Below are 25653 nucleotides of genomic sequence, written 5' to 3' on the forward strand. Positions count from 1 at the left end.
TTTCCATATAGCTTCAATTAGAATCAACCTTATCAACAAGCGACAATGTGGTACCTTTTGGTTGAAAACGTCACATTTTATTGTCAACAGGAACATTGACGCACCGCTACTGAAAGCTATTACATATCCAAATTGTAAAACAATGTAAATACAGCTCTATAGATACATTCCTCTGTCCTTAACTTAGACACTCAAAATCATCTAAAGACAACAATACGGAATTAATTATCATCCTAATTACTCCCCGTGTCCAAATAAGAAAAAAAACCATGTCATCGACCCTTGAAGATCGAGATTGCGGCCAACAGTCTAGTTTGAATTTTTTTAATGCACCTTGGACAAAGGGTTGGCTTTGAAATCCTTTTTTTAATTTTCTTGCGTCCACTTGGAAGGCTCGCGAGCGCGCGTTCAAAACAAAACGACATCGAACAGCGTCTAACCGGCTTCGGTCGAGGCAAGACGCGTCGCGTCTCGTCTCTGTGTTACCGGTGTTTAAAATAAAACCGTGTTGGCGGGAAAACTTTTTTAAATGAACTCTGATTTATTTCGTGAAATAAGTGAGTGTTTTAATAGATTTGTTGAAGAAAAAGTTTTAAGTGAAGTGGACGAAGGATTGTTTTGGGACTAAGTGCTTTTAGTTATCGTTGTGGTGTTGAAGGTGTAAACAAAACTAGAGGCTAAGACTGGAACGGCTTGTTTTTAATTTGGATAAAGCAATAAAGGAACTGCTGATTAAAAGGATATTTATGGTAAGCATAAACAATAATAGATAATTATGTTTAATATAAGTATTTTAATATATAAAAGTACCTACAGTCTACATATTAATCGTAGCTTAAAAGTATAAGTACTTACTTATTTATTTCTATAATTAAGTAATACATCATCATCATCATCATCATGTCAGCCGATAGACGTCCACTGCTGGACATAGGCCTCCCCCAAGGCTCGCCACTCCGACCGATCCTGTGCCGCTCGCAACCACCGAATTCCCGCGACTTTCACCAGGTCGTCGCTCCATCTCGTTGGAGGCCTACCGGCAGTTCGTCTTCCGGTACGCGGACGCCACTCCAGAACCTTCCGGCCCCACCGGCCATCAGTTCTGCGAGCAAATACAGGTTGGTCCAAAATGCGTTGATTTTTAGGGTTCCTTACCCAAAGGGTAAAAGCGGGACCCTATTACTAAGACTCCACTGTCCTCTGTCCGTTGTCTATAATCTAATGTAAGATAATATGTATTATTTTAATTCAATGATTATAGTTTTAATTTTTATTGTAAAAGACTTGTAAGTATGAAAAAATTCTAATAAATTCTGTCAACATATTTTTGGGCCATCCTGTATGCACACTTGCACAGGCTTCTAGTGACAATAAATCCAATTTCTACAAAAAGTGACGTAGCACTAAGTGACTAAATGCTATAAACCTTAGTAATTCTCCTAACTGGGTGACTTATAAAATTGTAAACCGTAGAGCTGCATACAAATAAAAACATTAAAGAAATACGCAGCGCACTACGTAGGCGAACAACATGCGAACGCGTAGCGAAGCGATGCGGCGCGCTAAGAATCAATCCTTTGATACCTAATAGAAGTGTCCTACTCCTACGTGAGCGATTTCGTTGCGAACGCGAACGCCGTGGGCCCGCCGCGCCGCGCCGCGCCAGTTCGCTTCGCGTTCGCGTGTTGTTCGCCTACGTAAGTACGCTGCGTAAGACGCAGCGATAGCCAGCACGCGTGTATGGTGTGAGCTCTTCTTATCGGTAGCAGAGTAATCACCAATTTGCACGGATTTGAAACAGCAGCCTGGCTTGGATTTTGCTCGTTAAATCTAATCACACACATCGATCTAATCCCACAATAAGCTCAATGAGGCATGTTTTGTAGGTATACTAGACGACGACGATATATATAATATTTAGTTATATATAGTGTCGAAAAAAAATACCTGGAGGGGAAGTACCTTAAGTTAGCTCATTTTACTTAAACAAACATAGTTAGATACATATTACATACATACTTACATAGGTACATTGCAAGTTAATAAAAAGCTTGTAAAAAGACGGATGCGACCAACTTTTTCAGACAGAAGTGAGTTGGGGCCTTTTTGCGACTATGCGTACATTCTCTCATGGCCTACATTTTTTATGTGTCTCGTACAAAGATCTTGATAATGTTGCTATAGTTGAAATTATTTGGGATTTTAACAACCGTAAGCAGTTGTCTATGTAGACAGTTTGGTAGACTTTAATATGTGTCGCAATAAAGTTTACCAATTGTCAGTTAACAGTGTCAAGTGTCAACTACGGTTTCTGTTTGCAAACCGAACGCGAACGACAATTCAGGTCAAATAAGTAGTTTGTTTGCTGTCGCAATTGACTAATGTTTCCCTATATTACAAACCAAACAGAAATCCTACACACACGCCTCCATATCAAATAGAAAAGTATGTTGTCTCCGGTATAATGGCAGCTTATTCAAGCAAAAAAATCAAAAAAGAGCGATGAAGTAATACAGCCCACATATGTTTAGATTTAGGCCTATTGGGCGTTAGTTTATTTCTTACTGTGGCTAGTGTTGGCTGTAGTATAAGTATTCGGATACCGTAAAATGGGGTGAGTAGGGTTCGCGGGGAGAGTTGGGTTATGAATGGGGAGAGAAGGATTGAAAGTGGGGTGATATGGGTTTTTAAGGCTACTGCTACAAAAATAATGTATTCCAATTTAAAATAGTTTGATCTATTCTATTTTTTTACTCTAAAATTAACTATAAACTAAACTAAATTAAAACTAAACAAAAAAAAGACACACCTAGAACCTAGTCCAACCACTCGTCCCGCGCCCGTCCAGACGCAAAGGTGCCCATCACGCTCGCCGCGTTGCCACGCTGGACCGCGACAGACAGCCTCTGCATCAGGAATGACCCGGAACGAGGGTCATGACCTCTCTCCCTCAAACGCTGCCCCAATTCGCCCAAGAATATATATTTAAAATAGAGCTATAGTAATACTCATAATAATAAAAAAATCGATCCAACAATCTTCCAAAATCACCTTTGTATGAAAATCCATCTCACTCCAATTACGAGGGACTACGGGGTGAGGTGGGTTTTCCTGTTTATCGTCAAAGCTATGAAATGGAACTACCCAAAATTAAATAAAAACTAAAATACAAACGTCCGGAACACTTATTATATTATATACCATTCAGTTTGCCTATGTAAAAATAAAATGTTATCGAGGTTTGAATGTCAGTTTTGCTCCTACTCACCCCATTTTACGGTACCATAGGAAATGAAAGTTAGAAAAGATGTTGGTAAGATATATTATGATGTGTTTAAAGGCGGTCTTCTCAATGGATGCGGATTCGGCCTGTAACAGGACAGGAGCAATAAACTAAATTGTAGGCTGTACCCCTTAAACTAACCAAGTGTGACAACTGCGTAAGATTTTTCCTTTTTTATCGTCTGTCATCATCGCCATAATTTTCAAGTACAGCTGTTATACCCGTACTATAATGTTATAACCATACTCTACTTAAATGAGACATCAAGTAGGTCACTTCTGGTTCGCTTCTATCTCCTTCAAAGCCTGTTATTAGAGTGCTTCTAAGTAATAACAGGTTAGTGGATTGTTACACTGTTGGACAAAAAATAATGGTGTGGCACGAGCGCATGAGACGCTATTTATGATTATGAAACGGGCAGGTGAATTCAGGGGTTATTACAATGTGTATAGTGTGCTTTGCCTCAGTCCAACCAGTTTACCGCGTGCTATTTGACTGAAGCGGTTTAATTGAGAGTTTTATAAAGTGAAACTTTTCTATTTCTCTTGAGTGTAACCTACACTACATACAGTAGGCTAGACCGAACCAATAAAAGAATCCAATGGTCTCACCGGAAGATCAGCGCTGGAAGTCGCCAGCAACATGCTGAGGTGAGACCATTTCGTGGCACTATTTCTTTCTATGTTTCTCTGTTTTGTATAATTTTCTATTTTTGCTAAAGAAAAAAAAAAAAAAACAAAGTTCTCAAGTGGATGAAGGAAGCTGCGTTAGAAAACTACCACAAAAGTGGACGAGGACATTAGATGACGACAGTGCACAAATGGCTGTTGTAATAAACAGGAGGTTATTATACAGCAAAGGGATGTCTTTCGGTTGATAAGTATGACGATAATGTTGTTGGCAAGAATTACAAATGAATCTTAGGGCCACTTCTGCGTTGCTGGGTTTGTCGTTTATACAGGGTTAAACTGTACTGTAACTCCGAGTTAGTTGGCTAACCCTGAAACGAGCAAATGGCTCTTAGACTATGAGTGATTAATGGGCAACCTAAATGTGTGGCACATCATCAAATAGTTAGTAACAACCAAAGTGGCCAAATATCGTATTTGACTCCAAATATTTAGGCACTTAGGCTGTCACTGGTGGCGTATACTATCATCTATTGAGGTGAGACTAGGATTGAGATCAAGTTCTCCAAACGGCCAGTTCGCTTTGTATTAGTGCATTGTGAATACACGCGCACGCGCCAGTCAGGTGGGTCGCCATCTTTTTCCATTTGACGTATAATTATCTCAATGCTGATTAATGGTATTCGTGCTGCTCTGTGAAACTAGTACGTGAGTTTAACAAGTACGTAAAATTATACTTTATAATATATGCATCTAGCCTTATTTATAAAGTACACCTTTTGTACACATTGTAATACAAGTAGGGTAAGGTAGGAAACAGAGGCTCGGAAAAAAATTGCCAGGTACAGTGGCTCACTCAACCTAATTCCTACATGATAGAGGCGATATTGAGGCGACTGAGCCACTGTTCGAGCTGAGGCACTGTTTCCTACCCTACCCTACCTATTAAAGCTCTATGTGACTATATTCAGTTCGCGTATGATATGTGTGGATAGGAAGGATAGGGTCTAAGGAAGTGGACGGCAAAGCAAGATGCAAAGCCATAACATAAAAAAAAACTTTTGTGATTTCGGGTTTGGGTCCATAGTAGAGATTATTTATTAAGTATGATTCATAATTCTAGTGTCCATCTATTAGCCATATTATGAAAAATGAATATATCAATCATCTTGTATAATTATGGTCATTTAACTCATAACAGACACATCGTAATTTTAAAACTTCCACACTTCGTCAAGCAATACATGGTAAAATGCTACTAGGCCATAACACGATTCTCACACAACCCGTCTTATTGCCTAGGTCCATTACCCGGTAGGTTAAACATAGCTTCACGCGGAATTCCAATGAGTTGCGGCCAATATTTACTAGCTTATTGGCACTAATCGGTCTCTACATACAACTCTTGCGCAGCGGACGCGTCACCGTTACTTAAATATGTAGTTAATTGACGCTGACATTGGAGTATGTGAACGTATTAACTGTTATTCGTTACAGATAGAACATATAATTAGTTACCGATTTTAACGGGTTAGTAAGTTTAGTAAAGTACTGAGATGTTTAATCTTGGTGTGAGCAACGGGCATCAGCCTAAAAACCCTGACATTTTCTGGGTGGTAATTTCTTTAAATAATTCGCCCAATAAATCCCTTATTCCAAAAACATCCGTAGCTACAGCATAACCTTCCCTTTCCTCTGCCCAACTCCAATCTTTTAGCTAGCCCTGACACTCTCCATATCCCCCGCAATCCTGACAAAAGTACCAAAAATCCTGACATGTCAGGAAAAATCATGACATAATATGGCAACCCTCACAGATGTGAGAAACAGCAAGAGATTCTTATTGATTTTGCAATAAAGTACACAAAAACTTTGGATAATATCTGGCACAGTTTTAAACGTGATCTTATAGTACGTATGACAAAGTGTCTCAGCAATAATCGTGATTGCTTTCATCGTGATACGGTCCACATCACGATCGAGTAATCTAACAATCTACTTATGGAGACAACGAAAGAAATATAGCCTTATGTATGATATTTTGAATTTTGGAATTATCGACCAGGGTCCGTAAATACTAAAGCATATTAAGAGACAATTGAGGAAAGGAGATAATCTACAAAATATAACATTCAGTTCTTATTAAAAGTTAAAAGTTTCTTGGTATATAGGTATTCCATTATTTCCATGATCACTGATTTTTATAAGTACCTAGATAGTTTCTTTAGGAACTTCCAATTCATGCAGCAATTAGGCACAAATATGTATATAAAGGGTGTCCCAAAAAGGAAGCAAGATTTTAAATTGATGAAAATCACATTTTTTTTCGTTATAATACATTTGTATATAAAATCTTGAAATACATAAAATAGGGTTATTTGTGGAATAATACATCAGGTAAATGTCCTCCTAGGCTTTGCTGGCACATACGCACTCTTTTGTCAAAATTTTCTATGACCATTTTGCATAGATGCGGCTGAATTTCTCCGATGCAGCGTCGAATTTCCTCTTTTAAAGCATGAGTGGTTGTGGGCTTATTGGCATAGACTTTAGACTTTAAATAACCCTAAAAAGAAGTCTAAAGGCGTTAAATCGCAAGATCTAGGTGGCCAATTCTGATCACCGAATCGAGAGATCACACGACTAGGAATTTTCGAACCGTACCCGCCAAACTTTCATTACTTTTGAAATATTGTTCAATAATAAAAACGCGTTGATCTTTCGTATAACCCGCCATTTTTACAAACCCTAAACATTCAGTTGTCAAATAGTTTTTTTTTTGGGTTGCCAGCACTAAAATACAAAAATGGCGGCAAATAGAATATATGAATGGTAAGGCTTGCAGATTCAAAATCGGAGATCACGGTTTCAAACCCTGGCTCACAACACAACTAAGAGTTCTCCGCATTTAGGTATCTAAGAAATATGTTATTCACCAGTTCCTATTCTGTAAAAATTGTACCAAATGACTAAGATGAGCATATTTCGCTCTACCAGGCCAGTGATCGGTAGACGACGTATATTTTTATCTGGTGATGATGATTGTCCATAACCACAAAAGGGTCAATCCTTTGCACATCAACGGCTGTCGCCATAATAGAGCTTATCGGTTTAAACCGTTGCGTCACCGTGACCTCTGAAAGGCTCCATTGTGAGGCTGGACGTCGCTCGGACCTTTGTCGTCTTGACATTGACTGATGACCGCCATTAATGAGAGGTAAACTGTCATATTGTCACCAGTGCGCTCGTATTGTTGGTATACAGGCTGAACTCAAATGGGTCGGAAAAGAAAATCTGAAACTATAAAACTATTTGGGGACAATCTTACACCGGTCAACCTAGCCACAAACTAAAAAGGTTGTGTTATTGGTATTAGGCGATGATACATACTTATACAGATAAAATATATACTTAGTTATACTTATGTATAGATGAGATCCATAACTTAGAACCAATTTTATTGTTCGTGGTAAACAGACAAATAGGTAAATGTCTTAACCGGGATTCGAACCCCTGATTCGTAGGCAGAGTGGGCACGATGAAATTTTGTCTATGGTCTTCGGTCTTCAAACTACGGTTCAATAAAAGTGCAAAAATCCATATAATACAGTAAAAAACTGGGAGGTTGGGAAAATTGGAAAATATGTGACCCTCGGGTCAAAAACTTGAAGATCTCTGGTCTACGAAACCAAATTAATTTAAGAATATAGATAAATAAATGTATTTTTTAGAATTAGACAACTGAGAAAGCTTGCCGGCTAATTTAATACATTTTCTGGCGCCCTTTTAGTTAACAACATGTCAAAAATCGGCTGTTTTGTGAGGTTGTATATACCTACTTAGATATATTTTCTACTTTGTATTCTAGACTGTCCGGTTCCGTTATAATTTGAGTGGAATACTTGCGGTTTTGTTCACAGGTTCCGCACACCCGTTTATAACTTGACCCTGTTCGATTCCCGGAAGAGTGTTGAGGTTTTCTAAAATCTTTCTTCTTCTTCATTCTTATCCAATTTACTTGGGGCGGATCTGGTGATTTTCTTCCTTCTTCAATATTCTTTTTAGGGTTCCGTACCCAAAGACTAAAAACGGGACCCTAATTAAGACTCCTCCGTCCGTCCGTCCGTCTGTCTGTCCGTCTGTAGGACGATAGCTAGACAGTTGAAATTTTCACAGATGTATTTCTGTTGTCGCTATAACAACTAATACTAAAAACAGAATAAAATAAATATTTAAGTGGGGCCCCTAATACAACAAACGTGATTTTTTTTGCCGTTTTTTGCGTAATGGTAGGGAACCCTTCGTGCGCGAGTCCGACTCGCACTTGGCCGGTTTTATACAAGACCCTTCTATGTTATCTTGGGCCTCCCGCTTCCCGTAGGCTTCTCACTCTGTACGTAATTTTCTAAAATCTTTCAGTGTTGTTTTTCTATTCCTTCTGACTGAATTGTCCACCTTATATCCTGATCAATATACTTTCAGACGTAGTATCTGTATAGAGCAGTAATTTTAACGCTAGTTAGCCACGCTTACTTTCCTACGGTGAATCCAATTCCCAGTCAGAGATGTGCCTAATTTGATGTATAGCGTGCTCGTTGGTGGTCCCGTGCTTAGGGAAAGGTTCTGTTTATTTATTTATGCTTCTATTAATTGATGCTATAAAATACACTTGTCTAATGATGACTTCGTTAAATCAGTTGTCGGGGGTAACATTATTAGTAGATGCAGAAATCGATTCAAACTGTTTCTTGGCAAGTAAAAAGAGAGAGCCTATTAAGAGCCTGGTTAATCAAAAAACGGCTATTAGAAAAAAATACGAAAAGAGGGTGTAAAAAATTATGTACCTAACTTAAGATATATTGCCAAGAAAAGCGTTAATACTGTTTCATTAATATTGTATGTTAATATTGTTTGTTCTTCCTGTGTGTATCCCGTAAAAAAAGTTTTTGGCAAAAATTTCATTTCTTGTACAAATTTTTATCACTGACTGTATACTTTTCTTTACACAGGCAACTAATACTCATCAAGACAATTCTAAAAACCCCAAACACAATTAGGTTGCATTGTTTTATCACAGATTTCCTATGGCCACCAGACCTCCTGTATCCATCATCAGATCAACTCGATGGTACCATAATATTGCATTGTCGCCTGACTTACATATATGTGTATGCTTTTCATCTTCATTAGAAGTCGGAAAGATGGTCAAATTTCACTTGCAAGATTTGACCCGTACAAATATAGTTACATATATGCATTGCAAGTTAATAAAAAGCTTGTAAAAATAGAGAAAAATGCGCTATTTCATTACGCTCATCTTATCTGACAATAGGGACCGTGCGCGTTGGATGGTCTGCCATCTGGTGGGCTACTTTGGAAGCATAAACTACACATTTACGCCTCGCGCCAAAAATCCGACGTCTCCTGTGCTGACCCCTACAGTTAATTCACGCTCCCTATATGGCACGAGTACATTTCGTGATGGTCTCGTATGTCAAGCAGTTGTATGGTAGGTACGTTGTACTAGGTACGGTACCATTGTGTCTTGTGTCGCACGATGTTGCCAAACACGTCAAGCAATGTCTTGCGATTTCATCAGACGTCGCTGTCTCCTGGAGTGGGTACCTACTACCTAGTTTACCTCCTTTAGTGAATTGGACTAAGAGTTCTCTGCAGTTAGGTATCTAAGAAATATGTTATTGCCCAGTTGCTATTGTACCGAATGACTAAGATGAGCATATTTTGCTCTACCATAGATACAATTAGCAAGAAGTACTAAGGCGAACTTATCCCTTAGTTGAGTCCTAGTTGAGTTTGAGTATAAGACCTATTTGGTTTGAAATTAAATACTGGACTGGAACATGATTAGAATAGGTATAAAAATATATTAACAGAAGTTGCGATCCGAAAGATTGTTTTAGAATATGTAATATGCCTACACACAATAAAAAAAAAACTAATAATATATATACTTTAGAATCCTAGTGGTCTAAACTCATTATGTAAATTTGCGCTACCTACACTAAAGGCACAAAGATACTTATAATACCTATACCTATATAATAGGTTATTACATTTATCCTTTCGCTAAACACTTTCTGCTATCTCGTCGCTGCCATGGATGACAGTGACATAACATTTTTCTCTATTCCTCTTAGCAGAAAGTATCCTGAAAACGGTATGTAATAACCTTTTAACCTGGATGTTAACGCAGTAGGTCTGACTCGTGCCGTCGGGTCGCCGCACGCGCAGCCTCCGCTCTTGCTCCTTTTGTGACACGTACGTAACACACAGCATATGGGCACAGCAGGAGCGGTACCGTAGAATGTGCCTACATTACTCTCCACTGGGTAATTGTGCTCACACAGTGTTGATACATTAAAACTATGTCACAACATCATTTTAGTTTTATAACATAACAATAGCTGCGATGGTCTGTTTTAAATCAGGATAATATATATCGTAATACCACAATATAATTATTTAAAAAATATATTGCATTTTGGAGTAAATTTTGGAGCAATGTAGGCACATAATAGGGTACTTTACACATTGATCTCTTGACATCTCGCTCTGATGTACATGTTGGTACGAAGTCGATGCCCTGTAAATGATGTCAAAATGGCATGATTGGCAAATTCAATGCATTTGATATATTTAACTTAGCGCCACTTGCACCATACCTAGGGGATTCCTCTACTAACCAGGGCAACACCGTCGGCGTCTATTCAACTCTATGGCTGCTGCTCGACGCAACGTTGGCGCAACTGAGCAGCGACGTCATTTTCCATAGCGCCGACTAGGCGCCTAAGCTCAAAAGACGCTAGTGTGGGCTGGGGGTGGGGGTGGCCCTTTACCGTCTAAGAAGGCGTCAATTCTGACCGCGCAACCTTCTGTAGCCTTTATCTTCCGTGCATACAATCAACATCGTGCCATTCACACACGTGCGTTTCTTTCTCGGTGTTGCACACTTACACGGATTTGCCAATGTGTGCGGCTTAAAGTTGCCATGTGTGCACGGATTACGTCTACATTTATAAGGCTATAGTGATGGCTGCTAGTTAAAAATAGAAAAATGTAATCAGCGTAAGAAATGCTGGAGCTTTAGAGAAGTTGCGTAGGTGTGTAAAATTAGGCTGTGATTTGCTTATGTTTGTAGCTGTTGAATAAGGTACTATTCGTATTATTTATTTGAGAAGTTGTTGCAACAAAATTAGAGAAGGACCACGTTATGTGCTAAACGGCAGGTATAAAGCATTATGCATTCTTACTACTACCGGTTTTCATACACATTGCTCGAGGGACTACAGTAGGTATGGGGTTCTTCAAAGACCGGCCAAGTGCGAATCGGACTCGCGCACGAAGGGTTCCGTACCATTACGCAAAAAACTGCAAAAAAAGTCACGTTTGTTTTTATTATGTTTTTAGTACTTGTTGTTATAGCGGCAACAGAAATACATCATCTGTGAAAACTTCAACTGTCTTGCTATCACGGTTCATGATATACAGCCTGGTGACAGACAGATGAACAGACGGACAGTGGAGTCTTAGTAATAGGGTCTAGTTTTTACCCTTTGGGTACGGAACCCTAAGAAGGAGTGTACAGGTTTTTAAAGGGTCGGAAAAGTACCTCTGGAGTTTTAGGGTCCATACGCTCCGGTGACTGCGTAGGTACTATGAGGCGGGCCGTAAATGCCATGCAGAGTTAGCTTGGTTCGACTCTAGTTTTTTTTTGTTTTGCTGAAGAATTTTACGATCAAACCAAAAAAGCTGTAACGTAGCAATGCTTGACACCGTTACTGCGAATGCACATTCAATTAACTTATAATAGTGAGCGTGGTTTTTGTACTGGAATTTATAGCAATCATAATTTGGCCCGGGGCTTCTGTCGGCCGCAATAGTTGAATGTTACTGATTCCATTACTTAGCGGTAGCTTGAGGCATAGTCTAGGTGTTTGTACACAGATTAACTGACAATTCGTAAACTTTATTGTAAATACATCAGGGTGCCACAAACGCTTGCGCTACGACAACGAAACGCTTTGTATCTCTTGGTATCTCTCTATCACTTTACCATGTTAGTGCGACTGCACATTATTATAACATTTATAACACATGATCGACATGCTAGACATGTAAAAGTCTAAGTGACTATTTCCATACATTATTTAAATTTCGATTGGCGTTCTCTATCAACGAGAAATAAACACAATTTACAACTTTTTTTCTTTTGCCAAACTGCAGGACAACTAGTTAGCTAGCTGCTTGACTAGCCCCACGCGATGGTCAGTAAAGAGCGTTACTGTTAGTATGTGCGGCTAGCAATTTTAGTATTTCTACGTAAAAATGCAAGTGGCAAGTCGCGACAGACAGTATCTTAATCTCTTTCACGCATTACTAACTCTAAAAAGGCGTCTTACGTAAGCGAACAACTCGCGAACGCGAAGCGAAGAGGCGCGGCGCGGCATGCCCACGGCGTTCGCGTCCATCCATCCTATATCTCATACATTTATACCATTTGGGCATCTTTCAGTAGAAAGTTGAACTGCTTTGACGGCAGATAATGAAGTCTTTATGTTGAAACACTGCTTTGAACTTTCGCTTTAAAACGTGCACTATGATTACTATGAATAACACTGTGTAACCCCTTCAGTCTTATTCCTTTGAAATACAGATCATTATCGATTGGTACCAGGTTGGGACCACTTGAACCGTCGCCATAGACCTTTTACGGTTATCAGTTTAAATTATTTATTACTAATGGAACTCTTGAACTTGAGGCACTTCTTTTTTTTACGGTCGAGAGTAACCTTTCTATTTCTCATACCAATATGGATCCACTTGACTTTAGTGGGATGGTTTTTTGCAACTTTTTGAGGGTGACAGTGTTAAAACATTTGGAAATTTGTGTGGTCGGTAAAAAAAATACGTTGTTGTGGTTATCCAATAATGGTTACTTATAGGAAATTCAGAAAATAAGAATATGATTATTTACTGTAGCAATACTCACGGGTATGGAATACATTACTTATTTTACAATTGACAGCTGTCAAATAGTATAAAGACGTCCGCGGAAATAGGTTTTTGTCCACGACATAAAGAACACCCCTGTTTGTCTTGGCGAGGTAGGTCAGTTTCTAAGGGACGTCATTTTCGAGGACGGTCAAATCTTTGGGGGCTAAGAGGATATAACCAAACGGAGTAGCCATTAACAAGCGGGGAACTGTCGAAAATAGTCGGCCTATGACCACTGACGTTTATCTGACATGGCTATTTTGACGTTACGCATACACGTGACGTTCCCCTCCCCCGCAAAAATTGGCAGACTTTTTTGTACAGCAAATTACAGACTAGGCGTCTCCGTTTGGTTATATCCTCCAAGATTTAGTGTAGCAATACTGCAACTTATTACACTCACGGGTATGGAATACATTACTAAACTTATCTGACAATTGACAGCTGTCAAATAGTATAAAGACGTCGTAAAATATATTTTTTGTCTACGACATAAAGAACACCCCTGTTTGTCTTGGCGAGGTAGGTCAGTTTCTAAGGGACGTCATTTTCGAGGACGGTCATATTATTTGGGGGCCACTACAAGGTATACTAGGTATGTTACCTTCTTGAATAATTACTTTTAAGGACACTTTTTTGTTTGCCACCGACTGGGTATAATAATAATATATAAAAAAAAATATGCGAACAGTCGCCATCATATACAACGGATCGACCAAACACGCGCTTTAGCGTCTTGATAGCATTATGAGACTGTTGAGATATTGTAAACACCTTGAAGGTGTCTTGGCCGTTCCAATATATCTGATAATGTACAATAATACTGAAGTAACCCGAAGATTAAACCCCATCAATCGATGTGATGGTACCCCGTAATCATCCAACATGACCATCATTGGAACAAACAACATTATTGGATTAAAACTTACAAGTCACGTCACCCATGACGATGACGTTGCGTTAAATAAATAGCCCATCTTTCTATTAGCGTCCAAACAACTATTAAGCTTTTATAAAACGTTTAGTGACAAAACATGTCACGATTTGTGTCTTTTTAATCCTAATTCACCCATCATATTTTTTAATTTTTTTATCGATAACTATTAGCTATTAGTTAGTCTTCATCGTTTCGTTATTTTGACGTGTTGTTATTTAATTACAATTTGTTTGAATGTTTGTTTTATTACGTTTATTTTACTAAGCTTACTGGCAGGGTACATACCCGCGGTAGAAATTTTATCTCGTAATGACTGTAACGCTTATGATAAATCATTGCTTAGTATGTAATCTTTACTTTTTAATTAGTGCGTTACATCACATTGAGATTATCATTAACATTATTGTCAGCCATAAAACGTCAAGTACAGAGCTGGGAGTTCCTCAAGGAGCTACACTAAGGCTGCTTTTCCATTTAAGCGGAGATGAGAGAAGACATGTGTTGGTTGTAATCCACATTTCTCCGCTACGTTGGATTGCAAGCAATGGAATTGGTTCAGTCAGTGGAAAGGCACCCTAAAGGCAACCTAACCTAACCTAACACCGACATACAAGGCGAACAGGAACCACGTAGTAAATTACTTACATCACGATGCATCAATTCAATACCAATGCAACGTTACGGGTCAGTTGCTTTAAGGTCCCTTTTTGTACGGAGCCATCAAAATAAGCTGTATCCTTACGATACAGATAAAAAGTGAAACGAGAGCGTGACGAGGAAGAGCTACCCGATTGTTATAACCTTTATAGCCCTTAACTTTTGGGTATGGTTACAGGAAAGAAGCAAACACAGTTTTGTGTGCGACCCATTTGCCATTTACTTACTTACACAATCCACACTCCATCAGAAAAGCGCAAAGTTCCATCGGTTTTAAAAACGGATTTGAAAACATATTTTTAGTAAGCAAAAATGTATACAACTATCACTGTTTTCGTCTTTTCTTGGTTGATGCTATATGAAAAGTAGCTCAGCGTGACCAACGCTTAAAATATATATTCTGCAACCTGTATAATTGATGAATTTTTACCACTAGGAAATTGTAAAAAAAAACAATCGATGTTCCTGGATTTGATTGATTCAGCTGAAGGATAATAATTGGAATATGACTAAAATTTGATGGGTCCAAAACCCATCAGCTTTACAAAAAGGAACCAAAAGGGGTTTCTTAAAAGGATGAAAGCTTCCTAACAAAAAAAAGTAATATGTATTCGGTCTGTAGATAAATGACAAAGTTCTCAGTATTTTTTGGAAGTCGTTTAACAGAAATCGATAAATAAAAAAATTATGGCTACCGGACCGTGTGTTGGTCACGGGTGTGTGACTAATGAGCTACTGTATATCGCATTTGTAGACTACCTCGTATAGACATCGCATTATGAAGCGTTTACGAAATCTCGCGGTCAGATAGACGTTCATACTGTATGACATGTATACTTATGCGTAAAATACCTAAATACATCGCCTCGCGCCTTATCACTAGTAATTTTTATTCCGAAATCTGCTGAAACGGTCGGACACTAAGTACCCACTTATTACGCCTCTGATGCACCCTACACATTTTTTTTATTACCAGTACAACCTATGTTTGAACATTTTTTATGTTAATATCTGTCAATCGCTTACGTACAAAGTCGTAAGCAGTGAGTGTCCGATTGTTACTTAAGAGCTCTTCCTAAATATTAAACTAACTATAAAACTAAATTAATATAAATAATTGCGTATTTATATTAAATTAGTATGAAAACATGAATACGTGGTGACCACGAGTTGTTATATGTACCAATGTGGCTTTCCATTATAAAAGGGTCCATCATGGAAAGCCACATACCCATACAGCCACATACCCACACCTATAAGCTCCATCTAGTAGTTTAGTAAGAGCTCTGTGACCATGTGTAATCAAGAAAACGTCTAAATCACACTTTAGACTGATTTACGAGTTTTAAGCCGATTTGTTTGGACGAGGACATACCAAAGATTAAACCAAGGATTTCTAAGTTAACATAATTATCGTATACTGACAAATCCTGAATAATAGTAAATTATTAAGAAGCTTTTTTAAGAAGCTATATCGGACGCAGTAAAAACTTAAATATTAACTAGTTGCTTGTAGCCTACTACCAATTTCAGTAGATGGAGCTCATCCCGCTAGGACGTAAAGCTGAATAGCGCTAGTAAAGGTAAATGATAATTATGCTTCATTTCAGTCATTTTTTACAAATGTAGTGAGGTATAAAGACCAACGTTAACCTTATTTTATAAGCATCTAAATAACGTTCTACGGATACAATTTATTCTGCTTACTACTTAATGTAAATTCCAACTCTTTTAATGATAATGTTTATAAGCGCATAGATGCTCAATTATCCCGTTGGCATACAGGAACTGATTTAAAAGCTTTGATGAGGTTTTCACCTTAAGTAGATCCTAATTTTCCTGATCAGTAACAATATCAAACAACGCATAACATTAGCTTCTAGCGAACCACTATAATGCGATCTTTGAATCAGCACAGTTGTTACACATATTGAGGTTATACTGAATTCCGTTCTCTGAGACTAATACTGAATAAGCAACCACACAAGACTGTTTCTGTCCAATAACGTAAGATTACACAATATTTATAATCAAATTGGTTATATCGCCGATAAATTGACCAATTTGATCCCAAGATAATTACATTCCTTACGTGATCATAGTTTACAAAAAATAGGATGCTAGGGTTTTGGGTTGGAATAATCGGCCTCGTCTAGATCAGAGCATCAATTATATTATTATGCTGTTTTTCGGAAATAGGCTTGAAAAAAGTGTTGTTTTATTTAGCCAGTAATTTTTTTTTTTACCTAAGTACATGTTTTTATTCTCAAGTTATAAGTAATTTACTCAATCATATTTTTCTGTGATCCGGTTACAATGGCGTATCAATGATAGGCTATATATGAATGTCTCTAGAACTGAAAAGTTTTTTCTAAATTTATAAAAATGTAATATATCGCCCAGACAATCCAGTTTAGGGATGCCCAAACCATCCTTAGTCGATTAAATTAATAAAAAGTTGAAAATTTATTTATCGAAGAATCGAAAAGAATCGATTAGCAGACAAATAATCGATGAATAAGCCATCGACTCCAATAAAAATGACATATGAAGATGTAAAGTCGATAGCCATTATTGTCAAAACATTAAAACACAAATACAGGTAATTAATAAAGCTGTATACGTTACAGTTACGTTAGATCTCGAGGTTAGACCGCGGTAACTCAAGACGGTGGGAAATAATAACAAGATACGCTCGCGTCACTCGTGTGATTGTTGGAAACTGCACGGCTACCGCGGGCTTAGCACGGTAGCAGTTTTATCGCCTGTTAGTTTTTCGCAGTCGCTAACTTAAACGTCAAGTGTCAAGTCGTGGTATGGCTACATAAGAACAACGTCATACAAGCGTCTATGACTTAATTTATTCCTTTTGCTATTATCGTTGGCCTCCAGTCCACTCAGTTATTATTGTTCGAATTAGTAAATTGGTATTTAAGCAACGAGGTAGCAGTCCTCAACCTGCGGGGCTAAGATGGAAAGCTGTCTATCATTCGTCACCATATCTGTCACGCTCTAACAAGTACGTAAGTGCGAAAGTGACGCATGATATGACAAGTGACAAAAACGCGACCATGATTCCGCTGCAGTTTGTATTAGATTTGTCGACTTTAACATACCGTGGGCATATCACTAAAAAACTTTAATGTAATAAGAATATAATTAAAGGTCCTGTAAAATAATAATAAATAAATAAATGTTTTGAAAAATAAGGTCTTACTTTAATATAAACAGAAATAGGTGAAATATTTATTTTCATTTCTCTTATGTTTCGTGTCCTTGGTATCCTTGGTATTCGTTGGTGTTTTTGTGCGTCTAAAATAACTCCTAGGTATTCAAAATGAAACCTTTGCGTCATAACATCTGTTTCCCTCTCACCTGGTTCTCGCTGCTCGCACATAGCCAATATTTAGAGACTACATATCAGCTCTAAACTAACATAGTACCATCTCATATTAAATTTATTCCGTATGTTAAATTTGTTCAATAATATAAACGATTTCAATAAAGTACAACCCTCAAATGCGGTCAACATAACATGCGTTGTAATTTAATTCTAAATTACGAGCGGTTATTTCAGTCCGCCATTTCCGATCCGATCGATAATTTAACAAAATCGGGTTAATTCCTGGATCGGTTGCGCAAACGCACATTTATTCTGGATCGTTGTTACTATAACTTAGCGAGCGAGCGAAAAATGTTTTTTTATATTATAACTTGTTTTTTTTGCCTTGTCTCCATTACCCTAAGGTTTTCTGGAAGAGATCGCTCTTTAGCGATAAGACCGCCTGTTGTCTATCATAGTTTAAGTGCTTAACTTGTATGTCATGTTCCTTTTCATATTGGTGAGCAATAAATAATATTTGTATTGTATTGTATTTTGGCTGATCAGATTCTGATGTATATGTTTTTTATGAGTTTTTTTTTTATCTATCCACATTTTCATTATGAGAAATGAATAATAATATGTAGGCACAAGTTCAACCCTATATTGTAAAAATTGTCAGCTTCACATTGTCAGTGAACATTAAGCCATTGTTAAATGTTGAACATATTCAGTACTATTTATTTTATGTGACACTTACTTTCTTAGTACGAGTACTAAGTACTTTTCTGGGTTAAGAACTTATAGATAAATTAACTATGGCCTATTTTATTCCCCTGCATCCGTACAGTCAGCAAAGCCATATTTGTGTTAAATAATCAGACCACATTTTCACGAGTTGGAGAATTCATTTGTTTTGCCGACTGTACCACGTGTTTACGGTAACGGCAAATGTTTATTATACACTTGTACAGTCGGAGCGTAAATAGAAAGGCACGTGCGTGTACTATATTTGTTGTACTGAAAAATATTTAATGGAATTAAAAACATGCACTTACTGAGCAGAACGATAGCCATGTTTTCCGATAGTTAACAACATTTTTATAGGTATACTTAGGAACATTTTTTTTAAATCGTAAATAAAAAACTCCACCTACCCATGACTGGATAAAAAAAGCAGTTTTAATTTGTTAATAATATTGAAATAAATTGCAGTAGGGCCTATCCCTAACAGCATTTATACGTCATTATGACGTCAGCGACGTCATTATGACGCCATAATTACGTCATTATGACGGCGCTGACGTCACTTTGTTACCTGGGATCTTTTGTTAAATAAATGAAAAACATAAAGGACGAATAGGATACTCAGGTTTTAACGCATAAAGCGGTAGAAATTTTTCGGGTGTCAGTGATATATCAAAAATACTCCAAATTTTCTCTTAAATGTCCCATGATTGGTGCCGTTACCATACATAGTTACTTATTAGGGTTCCGTACCCAAAGGGTAAAAACGGGACCCTATTACTAAGACTCCGCTGTCCGTCTGTCCGTCCGTCTGTCCGTCTGTCCGTCTGTCCGTCTGTCCGTCTGTCCGTCTGTCCGTCTGTCTGTCTGTCACCAGGCTGTATCTCATGAACCGTAATATCTAGACAGTTGAAATTTTTACAGATGATGTATTTCTGTTGCCGCTATAACAACAAATACTAAAAACAGATAGACCGATAGTGGGACCATATTTTTGACCTTAAAGTTATGATAATTCTAAAGAAGGAAAAGTGATGCTTATATGGCAGGGGACATGTTTTTAAGCATATTTGTAATTTAAGAGGAAAAGTTAGAACGAGCGTTAGGTATAAATTAGGTATTTATATATTTTGATTGATGCTTTTTGAATATTGAATTAAAGTGCAAAGTTTAAGCTTCATCGTTTAAATTATGTATGTCTCTTTAAACTGTTACATTTTTAGAAAAAAAATTAACGTGCTTCTTTGTCAAACTAAAATTAGCTTATTATTTTGTCGATATTGAATTAAAGTTTTAAAAATCCACAATAATATCTCTAAATTCTTAAGTTAATAGACAAAGCCGAAAATTAGAAAAATAGGATTGCTGCTTAAATTTTAATATGCGTTTTTTGTCCTGTAAGGTCCAATATTGAATTAAAGTCTATAAAGATAAGTTTCATACTATAAAATAATATATGCAACCATATTATGAAAAGTAAGAAATTTCTGTGTGTAGCTTCCATTGTTATAGCCAAATCTATTTAAAAAGGCGCGAAATTCATACATACGCCGCGCTGGTCCGTCAAGGTGCCGGCGCGGCATAAATATTTAAATGGGGCTCCCATACAACAAACGTGATTTTTTTGCTGTTTTTTTTTCGTAATGGTACGGAAGCCTTCGTGCGCGAGTCCGACTCGCACTTGGCCGGTTTTCTTAATAATATAACGAAATAAGTAACTGAACAAATAGAAGGGTAGTTCGAAAAACTCGCGCGCCTAGAAGATGTTGATGTCAACTTTAGCCAGTCTTCTCCGAGACCACGGGGACAACGCCGTCCTCGAAACGTCGGAGGTACATTTTAAAACTATTTTACGCGATTAAGTCCCGTGGAGATAAATAATAATGAGTAAAAATCGTGAAAGTTTAAATCAGTGTGTTGAACAAATAGAGCTCTAGAATACTGTTATTTTTATGTAATTACCAATAATAACCATTACGTCACACGGCATACTGCGTGCGTTTTGCATATTACCGCAATATTGCATATAACGGCTCTCCCACTTTCATATAAATATTTGTTACGTATATTAAAAGACAAAAAAGTGTGTGAAACGACCCCGCATATCTTATCTACACAACGTTTGTTTGTCTTACTGCCATTCTCAGTACCACACAACGCCTTGAGACCGCAATTTCACGCCTGTAAAGGTCAACGTTTTTAGGACCATAAATCATGTACTGAGAAGTCATTTTTAAGCTCCAGTCCCGTGGCTTTAAAAATATATTGCTTCTGATAAATTCCACTGTAAGCCATGATGATATTTACAAACACGAAGTACTTTTCAAGATGTCCGCGTGTGTTATTTAAAAACTCTTTCTACATTTCAGACGTATTAAGGATGACTCACGTTAGACCGGGCCGGAGCTTCCGGCGCTTACTTTTCTATGACATGACAGGTGATCACGTGATGCTTTCCATATAAAACGAAGCGCCGGAAGCTCAGGCCCGGTCACGGCCCGGTCTAATGTGAGTCATCCTTTAGTCTGCTGGAAACTTTCCTTGGTGACTTTTGCCGTAACTTTAGTAAATAAAATTATCAAAATCAAAAAAAAATGGTCCGAAAATTTCATGGTTTTTTTAAGTATTTAACAGACCCGGTCGGCTTTCTAGGTCAGAAACTGGAATTTAACAAGAGCATTTTGTCACTAGAGTTAGACCAAGAAAAGTCTACAACGATTTTGATAGCATATGCACTATATGCAGTGCAAGTATTATTTATACGTCATAATTTCAAAGAAGTTTGACGTTTAAAATAACCCTAGCACTGTGTATGCTATAAAAATCGTTGCAGACTTATCTTGGTCTAACTCTATTAACATATAAAAAACCGACGGAATGTACCAATTAAATGGGTTATCTATAAAAATCCTAACTACATATCTACAGCAGCTGTTGTATTATATGGAAATTAATTACCTAACCCTGTATTAACTTCATGTTATGTATGTAGGTGCCCCTTTGTACGTTATGAGTGGTGACAGTGACAGTAACATCACATCTCTCATGACTTTCATATTAATTGTCATCCGGACAAAGAGACCCAACCCAAAGGTCAAATTGGTTGTCTGTACAGTTTCCAATTATTGTAATCATACACATAATCAAAGCATTAAATATCTTCCCAGTAGCGACGTGTTATTTAATAACAAGAGGCATGTCACTGACGTGCCGGGTGGAATGTGGCCCTGGCATGTCGTTAACTCATTACCTATCTAACAACTTAGAGAAATGTAACTTTTGCTTCCTTGCCTCATCCTACCGTTTTACTGGATTCCTATACAGTTATTTTTATATTACCGTAATAACAGTTGAAATAACTGGATTTTTCGAATGTCGTTGTCTACATGTGTTAAATGAATTATGTTATTATCACAAAATATGAGAAAAAAACACTTATTTAGGTGCTTACATACTAAGCTACTTACATATTAACCCAACATGCCGTAAGAATAATTATCCGCTAAAGTACAGCAAAAATGATACCATCGGATTGCTTAACCTTTTAACCGCCGTAGTCTGATATATAAGAGTAACAATATTCAGCTAAATTCGCCGCAGTGTGATAAATAAGACAAAACTTCGTGTAGATAACTTCGTGCCGGCGCGGCGGCGACACGACACGAGCACGCTCGACGAAAAATTCTAAGCGGTTAGAAGGTTGATTTTCTATAATTTTCGGTGCACTCGAAACAACGAATCGATTATCCACTTAGCTTAAAGCAAACTGTGCCTAACTATGTTTCCAGCTATTGTGGGACCAAACAAAACATTTCATTGTTGCACTTTGTCGCAATCCTATCACAATGCCTGAGCAGTGAAAGGAATCTACTAATGAATCATTGTGTAAATAAATATGAAATCTTAGTAATGAAATTATAAGGAAATTGGATAATTGATACTGCTTCCGTTCGCTGATATTAGATGGTAATTATTTCCCTGTTTGGCGTAAGAAGTTTATTGCTTTTTAGACGCCAATCCAATGCGATAACAGTTATCCAATCGTTCATTCAACGGTAGCATGTTTGTTGAAGCCTAAAATATTGCAATTACACAGACATGCACGTGCAATAATACTGCACCTGATATGACGATAAACGATCTGACGATTATGACTGCAAAACAGTAAGAGGGACAAGCACTTTTTTAGTGAGTTAAGGTCTTATTTTCTTGCTGGATCCAGTTAGGCACGTTCATGCCTTTTACTTATTTGGTCAAAGCCTTAGTAAAACCCGTAATTGCTCTATATAAAAATGTAATTCAACCTTCTTAATTTCAGTGATCATGAAGACACGTGACCGTGCGCTCATCTTAACCCGGTGATGGCGACCGCCGGCATGGCGGCCGCATACCGCGAGGAGCTGCGGCCGCAGCACTCGCGCGACAACTCGCGTGACTCCGGCATCTTCCACACCACTAAGGGGCTGTGGAACGCTCCGGGGGAAAACAACTGCTTCTTGAACAGTGCTGTGCAGGTGAGTGTTTGGAGTTTATATTCTAGTTCTAGAATTCCTCCTGTTGTAAAACTTGTGATGGCATATAGGAATATGGGATTGATGGCATCGTTCACACCATCAAGGGGTTGTAGAATGTGCCAGGGGAGAACACAGGACAACTACTTTTTGAACACTGCTGTGCAAGTAATGTTCTGTAGGCAATGCACGATAAACCACCGGTTAAGCATGTTAAAAATGGGACGAAAGGCTGTGGAACGCTTCGGGGAAAAACAACTCCTAAAACTGCGTTATACGCTGTGTACTGTCTACATTGTCTTCAGTTATGTTTCTGTATGTTGGTATATTCCCACCAGTTAAAATTGGCAGCCCACTTAGTAATGTGAGATTCACCGTTACCGTTCGTGATGTGATGGCATGGCATCTGTAAAAAAAAGTAGTAGTGTCGATAGATTTTTTTAGAGCAGTGCAATACTTTTGACCGAAATTTATGTTTCAGTAACTTTAAAATGTTTACACTTTATAACGAGGTCATTACGCCTACTCTAACCTAAATTTATAAGAGTAGGCAGGTACTCAAATAGACGGAAAGCAGTACAACAATTTAATTTAATTACAATCTTGATTGGGCCGACATCTCGTGACGAGAGCGGAAATGTAAAAGTATGAATCAGTCCATGTGAACTTCGAGTCAAGAAAAGTGTGATAATTACCTTAAATGCACACTTTAAAATAAGTGGAATAATATTTTACTTAGTTGACCTCGTGAGTATTCGGCAGTGTTCACTTGAATTGTTAAGTGACACCTAGATAAGTACCTATCGACTTTGCCCATGACGAATGTGCTTATCCTTACGTCTTTCAAAGCCACATAGAGCTATAGCTACGCATAGAAACGAAAGAACAATAAAATAAAAGGTTGGTACAAAATGTTTACGCAGCTCCTGCGAAATTCTTTGAGGCGTTGATTAAATAAAGCGAATGCCCAAAGCCGATGGATTCGCAAACTGTTAGCTTTAGTAATGGGCGCGCGTGGGCGGGACTTGTGTTCACGCTTTAAAAGGCACGTACGTTAGCTTACAACGTAAAAAACATCGGTTAAGTAGCTTATTGTTGACTTAGATTTATAGTTTTAAAATAATCATAAAGCAACTAATTTATAAATCATGTGACGTAACCTAACAAAATTAGATTTAGATATTTTAAACTAGCAAAGTCTGTCTTTACCTAATAAAAAACTGGTTTCGTAATCTTGAATGTTGCGAAAAAAGTCTACTTTATTATAAAATAGCATCGTTCTTAGATAAGCCTTAAACAAACAACACATTAGGTACCGCGACGCGCCTAAAACTTGAAAGTTTTTCTACTTCACACCATCAATCCGTGGACCGGTTTAAAAGCTCCAATAATCCGAAGGTAATACTCGGTGATAAATACCGGGGTAAATGGGAATTAGAGGCGACGATGGGCATTATTCAAATATCGAGTAGGTAGGCCAGTGCCCAGTCCCGCTAGAATAAATATCTTCGATTAACAATCACGATTAATGATTACTCACACATGCCTTGAGCAGAATAAAATCATTCAATCTACCCACGTTTGACACTCGTAGAGAAGTCACGATAGAGACACAGTGATTGCAAATGTGTACAGACAGATATTTAAATTGTGTATGTTTATTTATCATTAAGCCGTAAGTCCGTAACTTGGTTTGTTAAGAATTTTAAATTACGAGTATTATGTATATTTTATGGACGTATAAAATGTACAATACATGTAGGTTTGGTGATGTAATGTGGAAAATAAAACCTAGTGTTTGCATATCGACATGACACGACATCTACATAATAGGTATTGTTAAGAAGTCCAACCTGAATTGAGTAGGTAAGTAGGTACTTAAATACAGTAGAAATGATTTCATCACCAGATCGAAGTCTAGTCTATTATCTTTGCAAACGTACAAACAACTCTCGCCAGTACCAAGAAGTCATATTATTTTTACGGTCAATAGCAAACATAGTGGTCACGCCCGAGTGGACAATTTAGTTTGGCCACACTCGTAACGGTGTGTACTCATTTACGTCCTCCTCAGTTCTCCAAAAAGAACTTTACAACCCGCAATTAAAGCTTAAATTTGCATGCAGTTGTGTGATGATGGGTTAAGGCTTACAGGGGTCATTTGTTGACTTGACTTTTGTACCAATAAATGTTAGAACCTGTACAATAAACCCGTTGGATTAAATCTCCCTGCTTAACCAGCAGTAACTACATCTTATTAAAAGACCTGCGTATAACGTTTTAATTTACTCACACAGCTATGAAAATCTGCGAGTAAATTTCATAGAAACTTTTAGGACAATGCATTATAATTCCCACACCATTATGGTCTACTTTCGCAATGCGCACACATAACTTACGCACATTAGTTTCTTATACGTTTTACTTACTTTTTAGTAAACAATTATAACCCTCATTACAAGGATAGTACTCGTAACGAGACGAAAACGGTTCACAGAAATATATTAACAACATTCCAGCTTGTAGCGAGTTGATAAATCTGATACAATTTA

General features: G+C 37.7%; 2 protein-coding genes across 2 annotated transcripts in view; one reads left to right on the top strand and one right to left on the bottom strand.

Moving 5' to 3' along the window:
• LOC134743454 (bone morphogenetic protein 1) overlaps positions 1-25653 on the bottom strand; it is a 477569-nt gene that overhangs the window by 302814 nt on the left and 149102 nt on the right. The gene's annotated exons all lie outside the window — the stretch shown is intronic.
• Positions 22914-25653, top strand: part of LOC134743453 (uncharacterized) — a 93270-nt gene continuing 90530 nt past the window's right edge. Inside the window, exon 1 of the mRNA XM_063676877.1 lies at positions 22914-23104. Within this exon, the coding sequence (XP_063532947.1) occupies positions 22952-23104 (153 nt within the window). The 5' untranslated portion in view covers positions 22914-22951. The remainder of the gene's footprint in view (positions 23105-25653) is intronic.

The sequence above is a fragment of the Cydia strobilella genome, chromosome 8 (assembly GCF_947568885.1).
Source record: "Cydia strobilella chromosome 8, ilCydStro3.1, whole genome shotgun sequence".
NCBI lineage: Eukaryota > Metazoa > Arthropoda > Insecta > Lepidoptera > Tortricidae > Cydia > Cydia strobilella.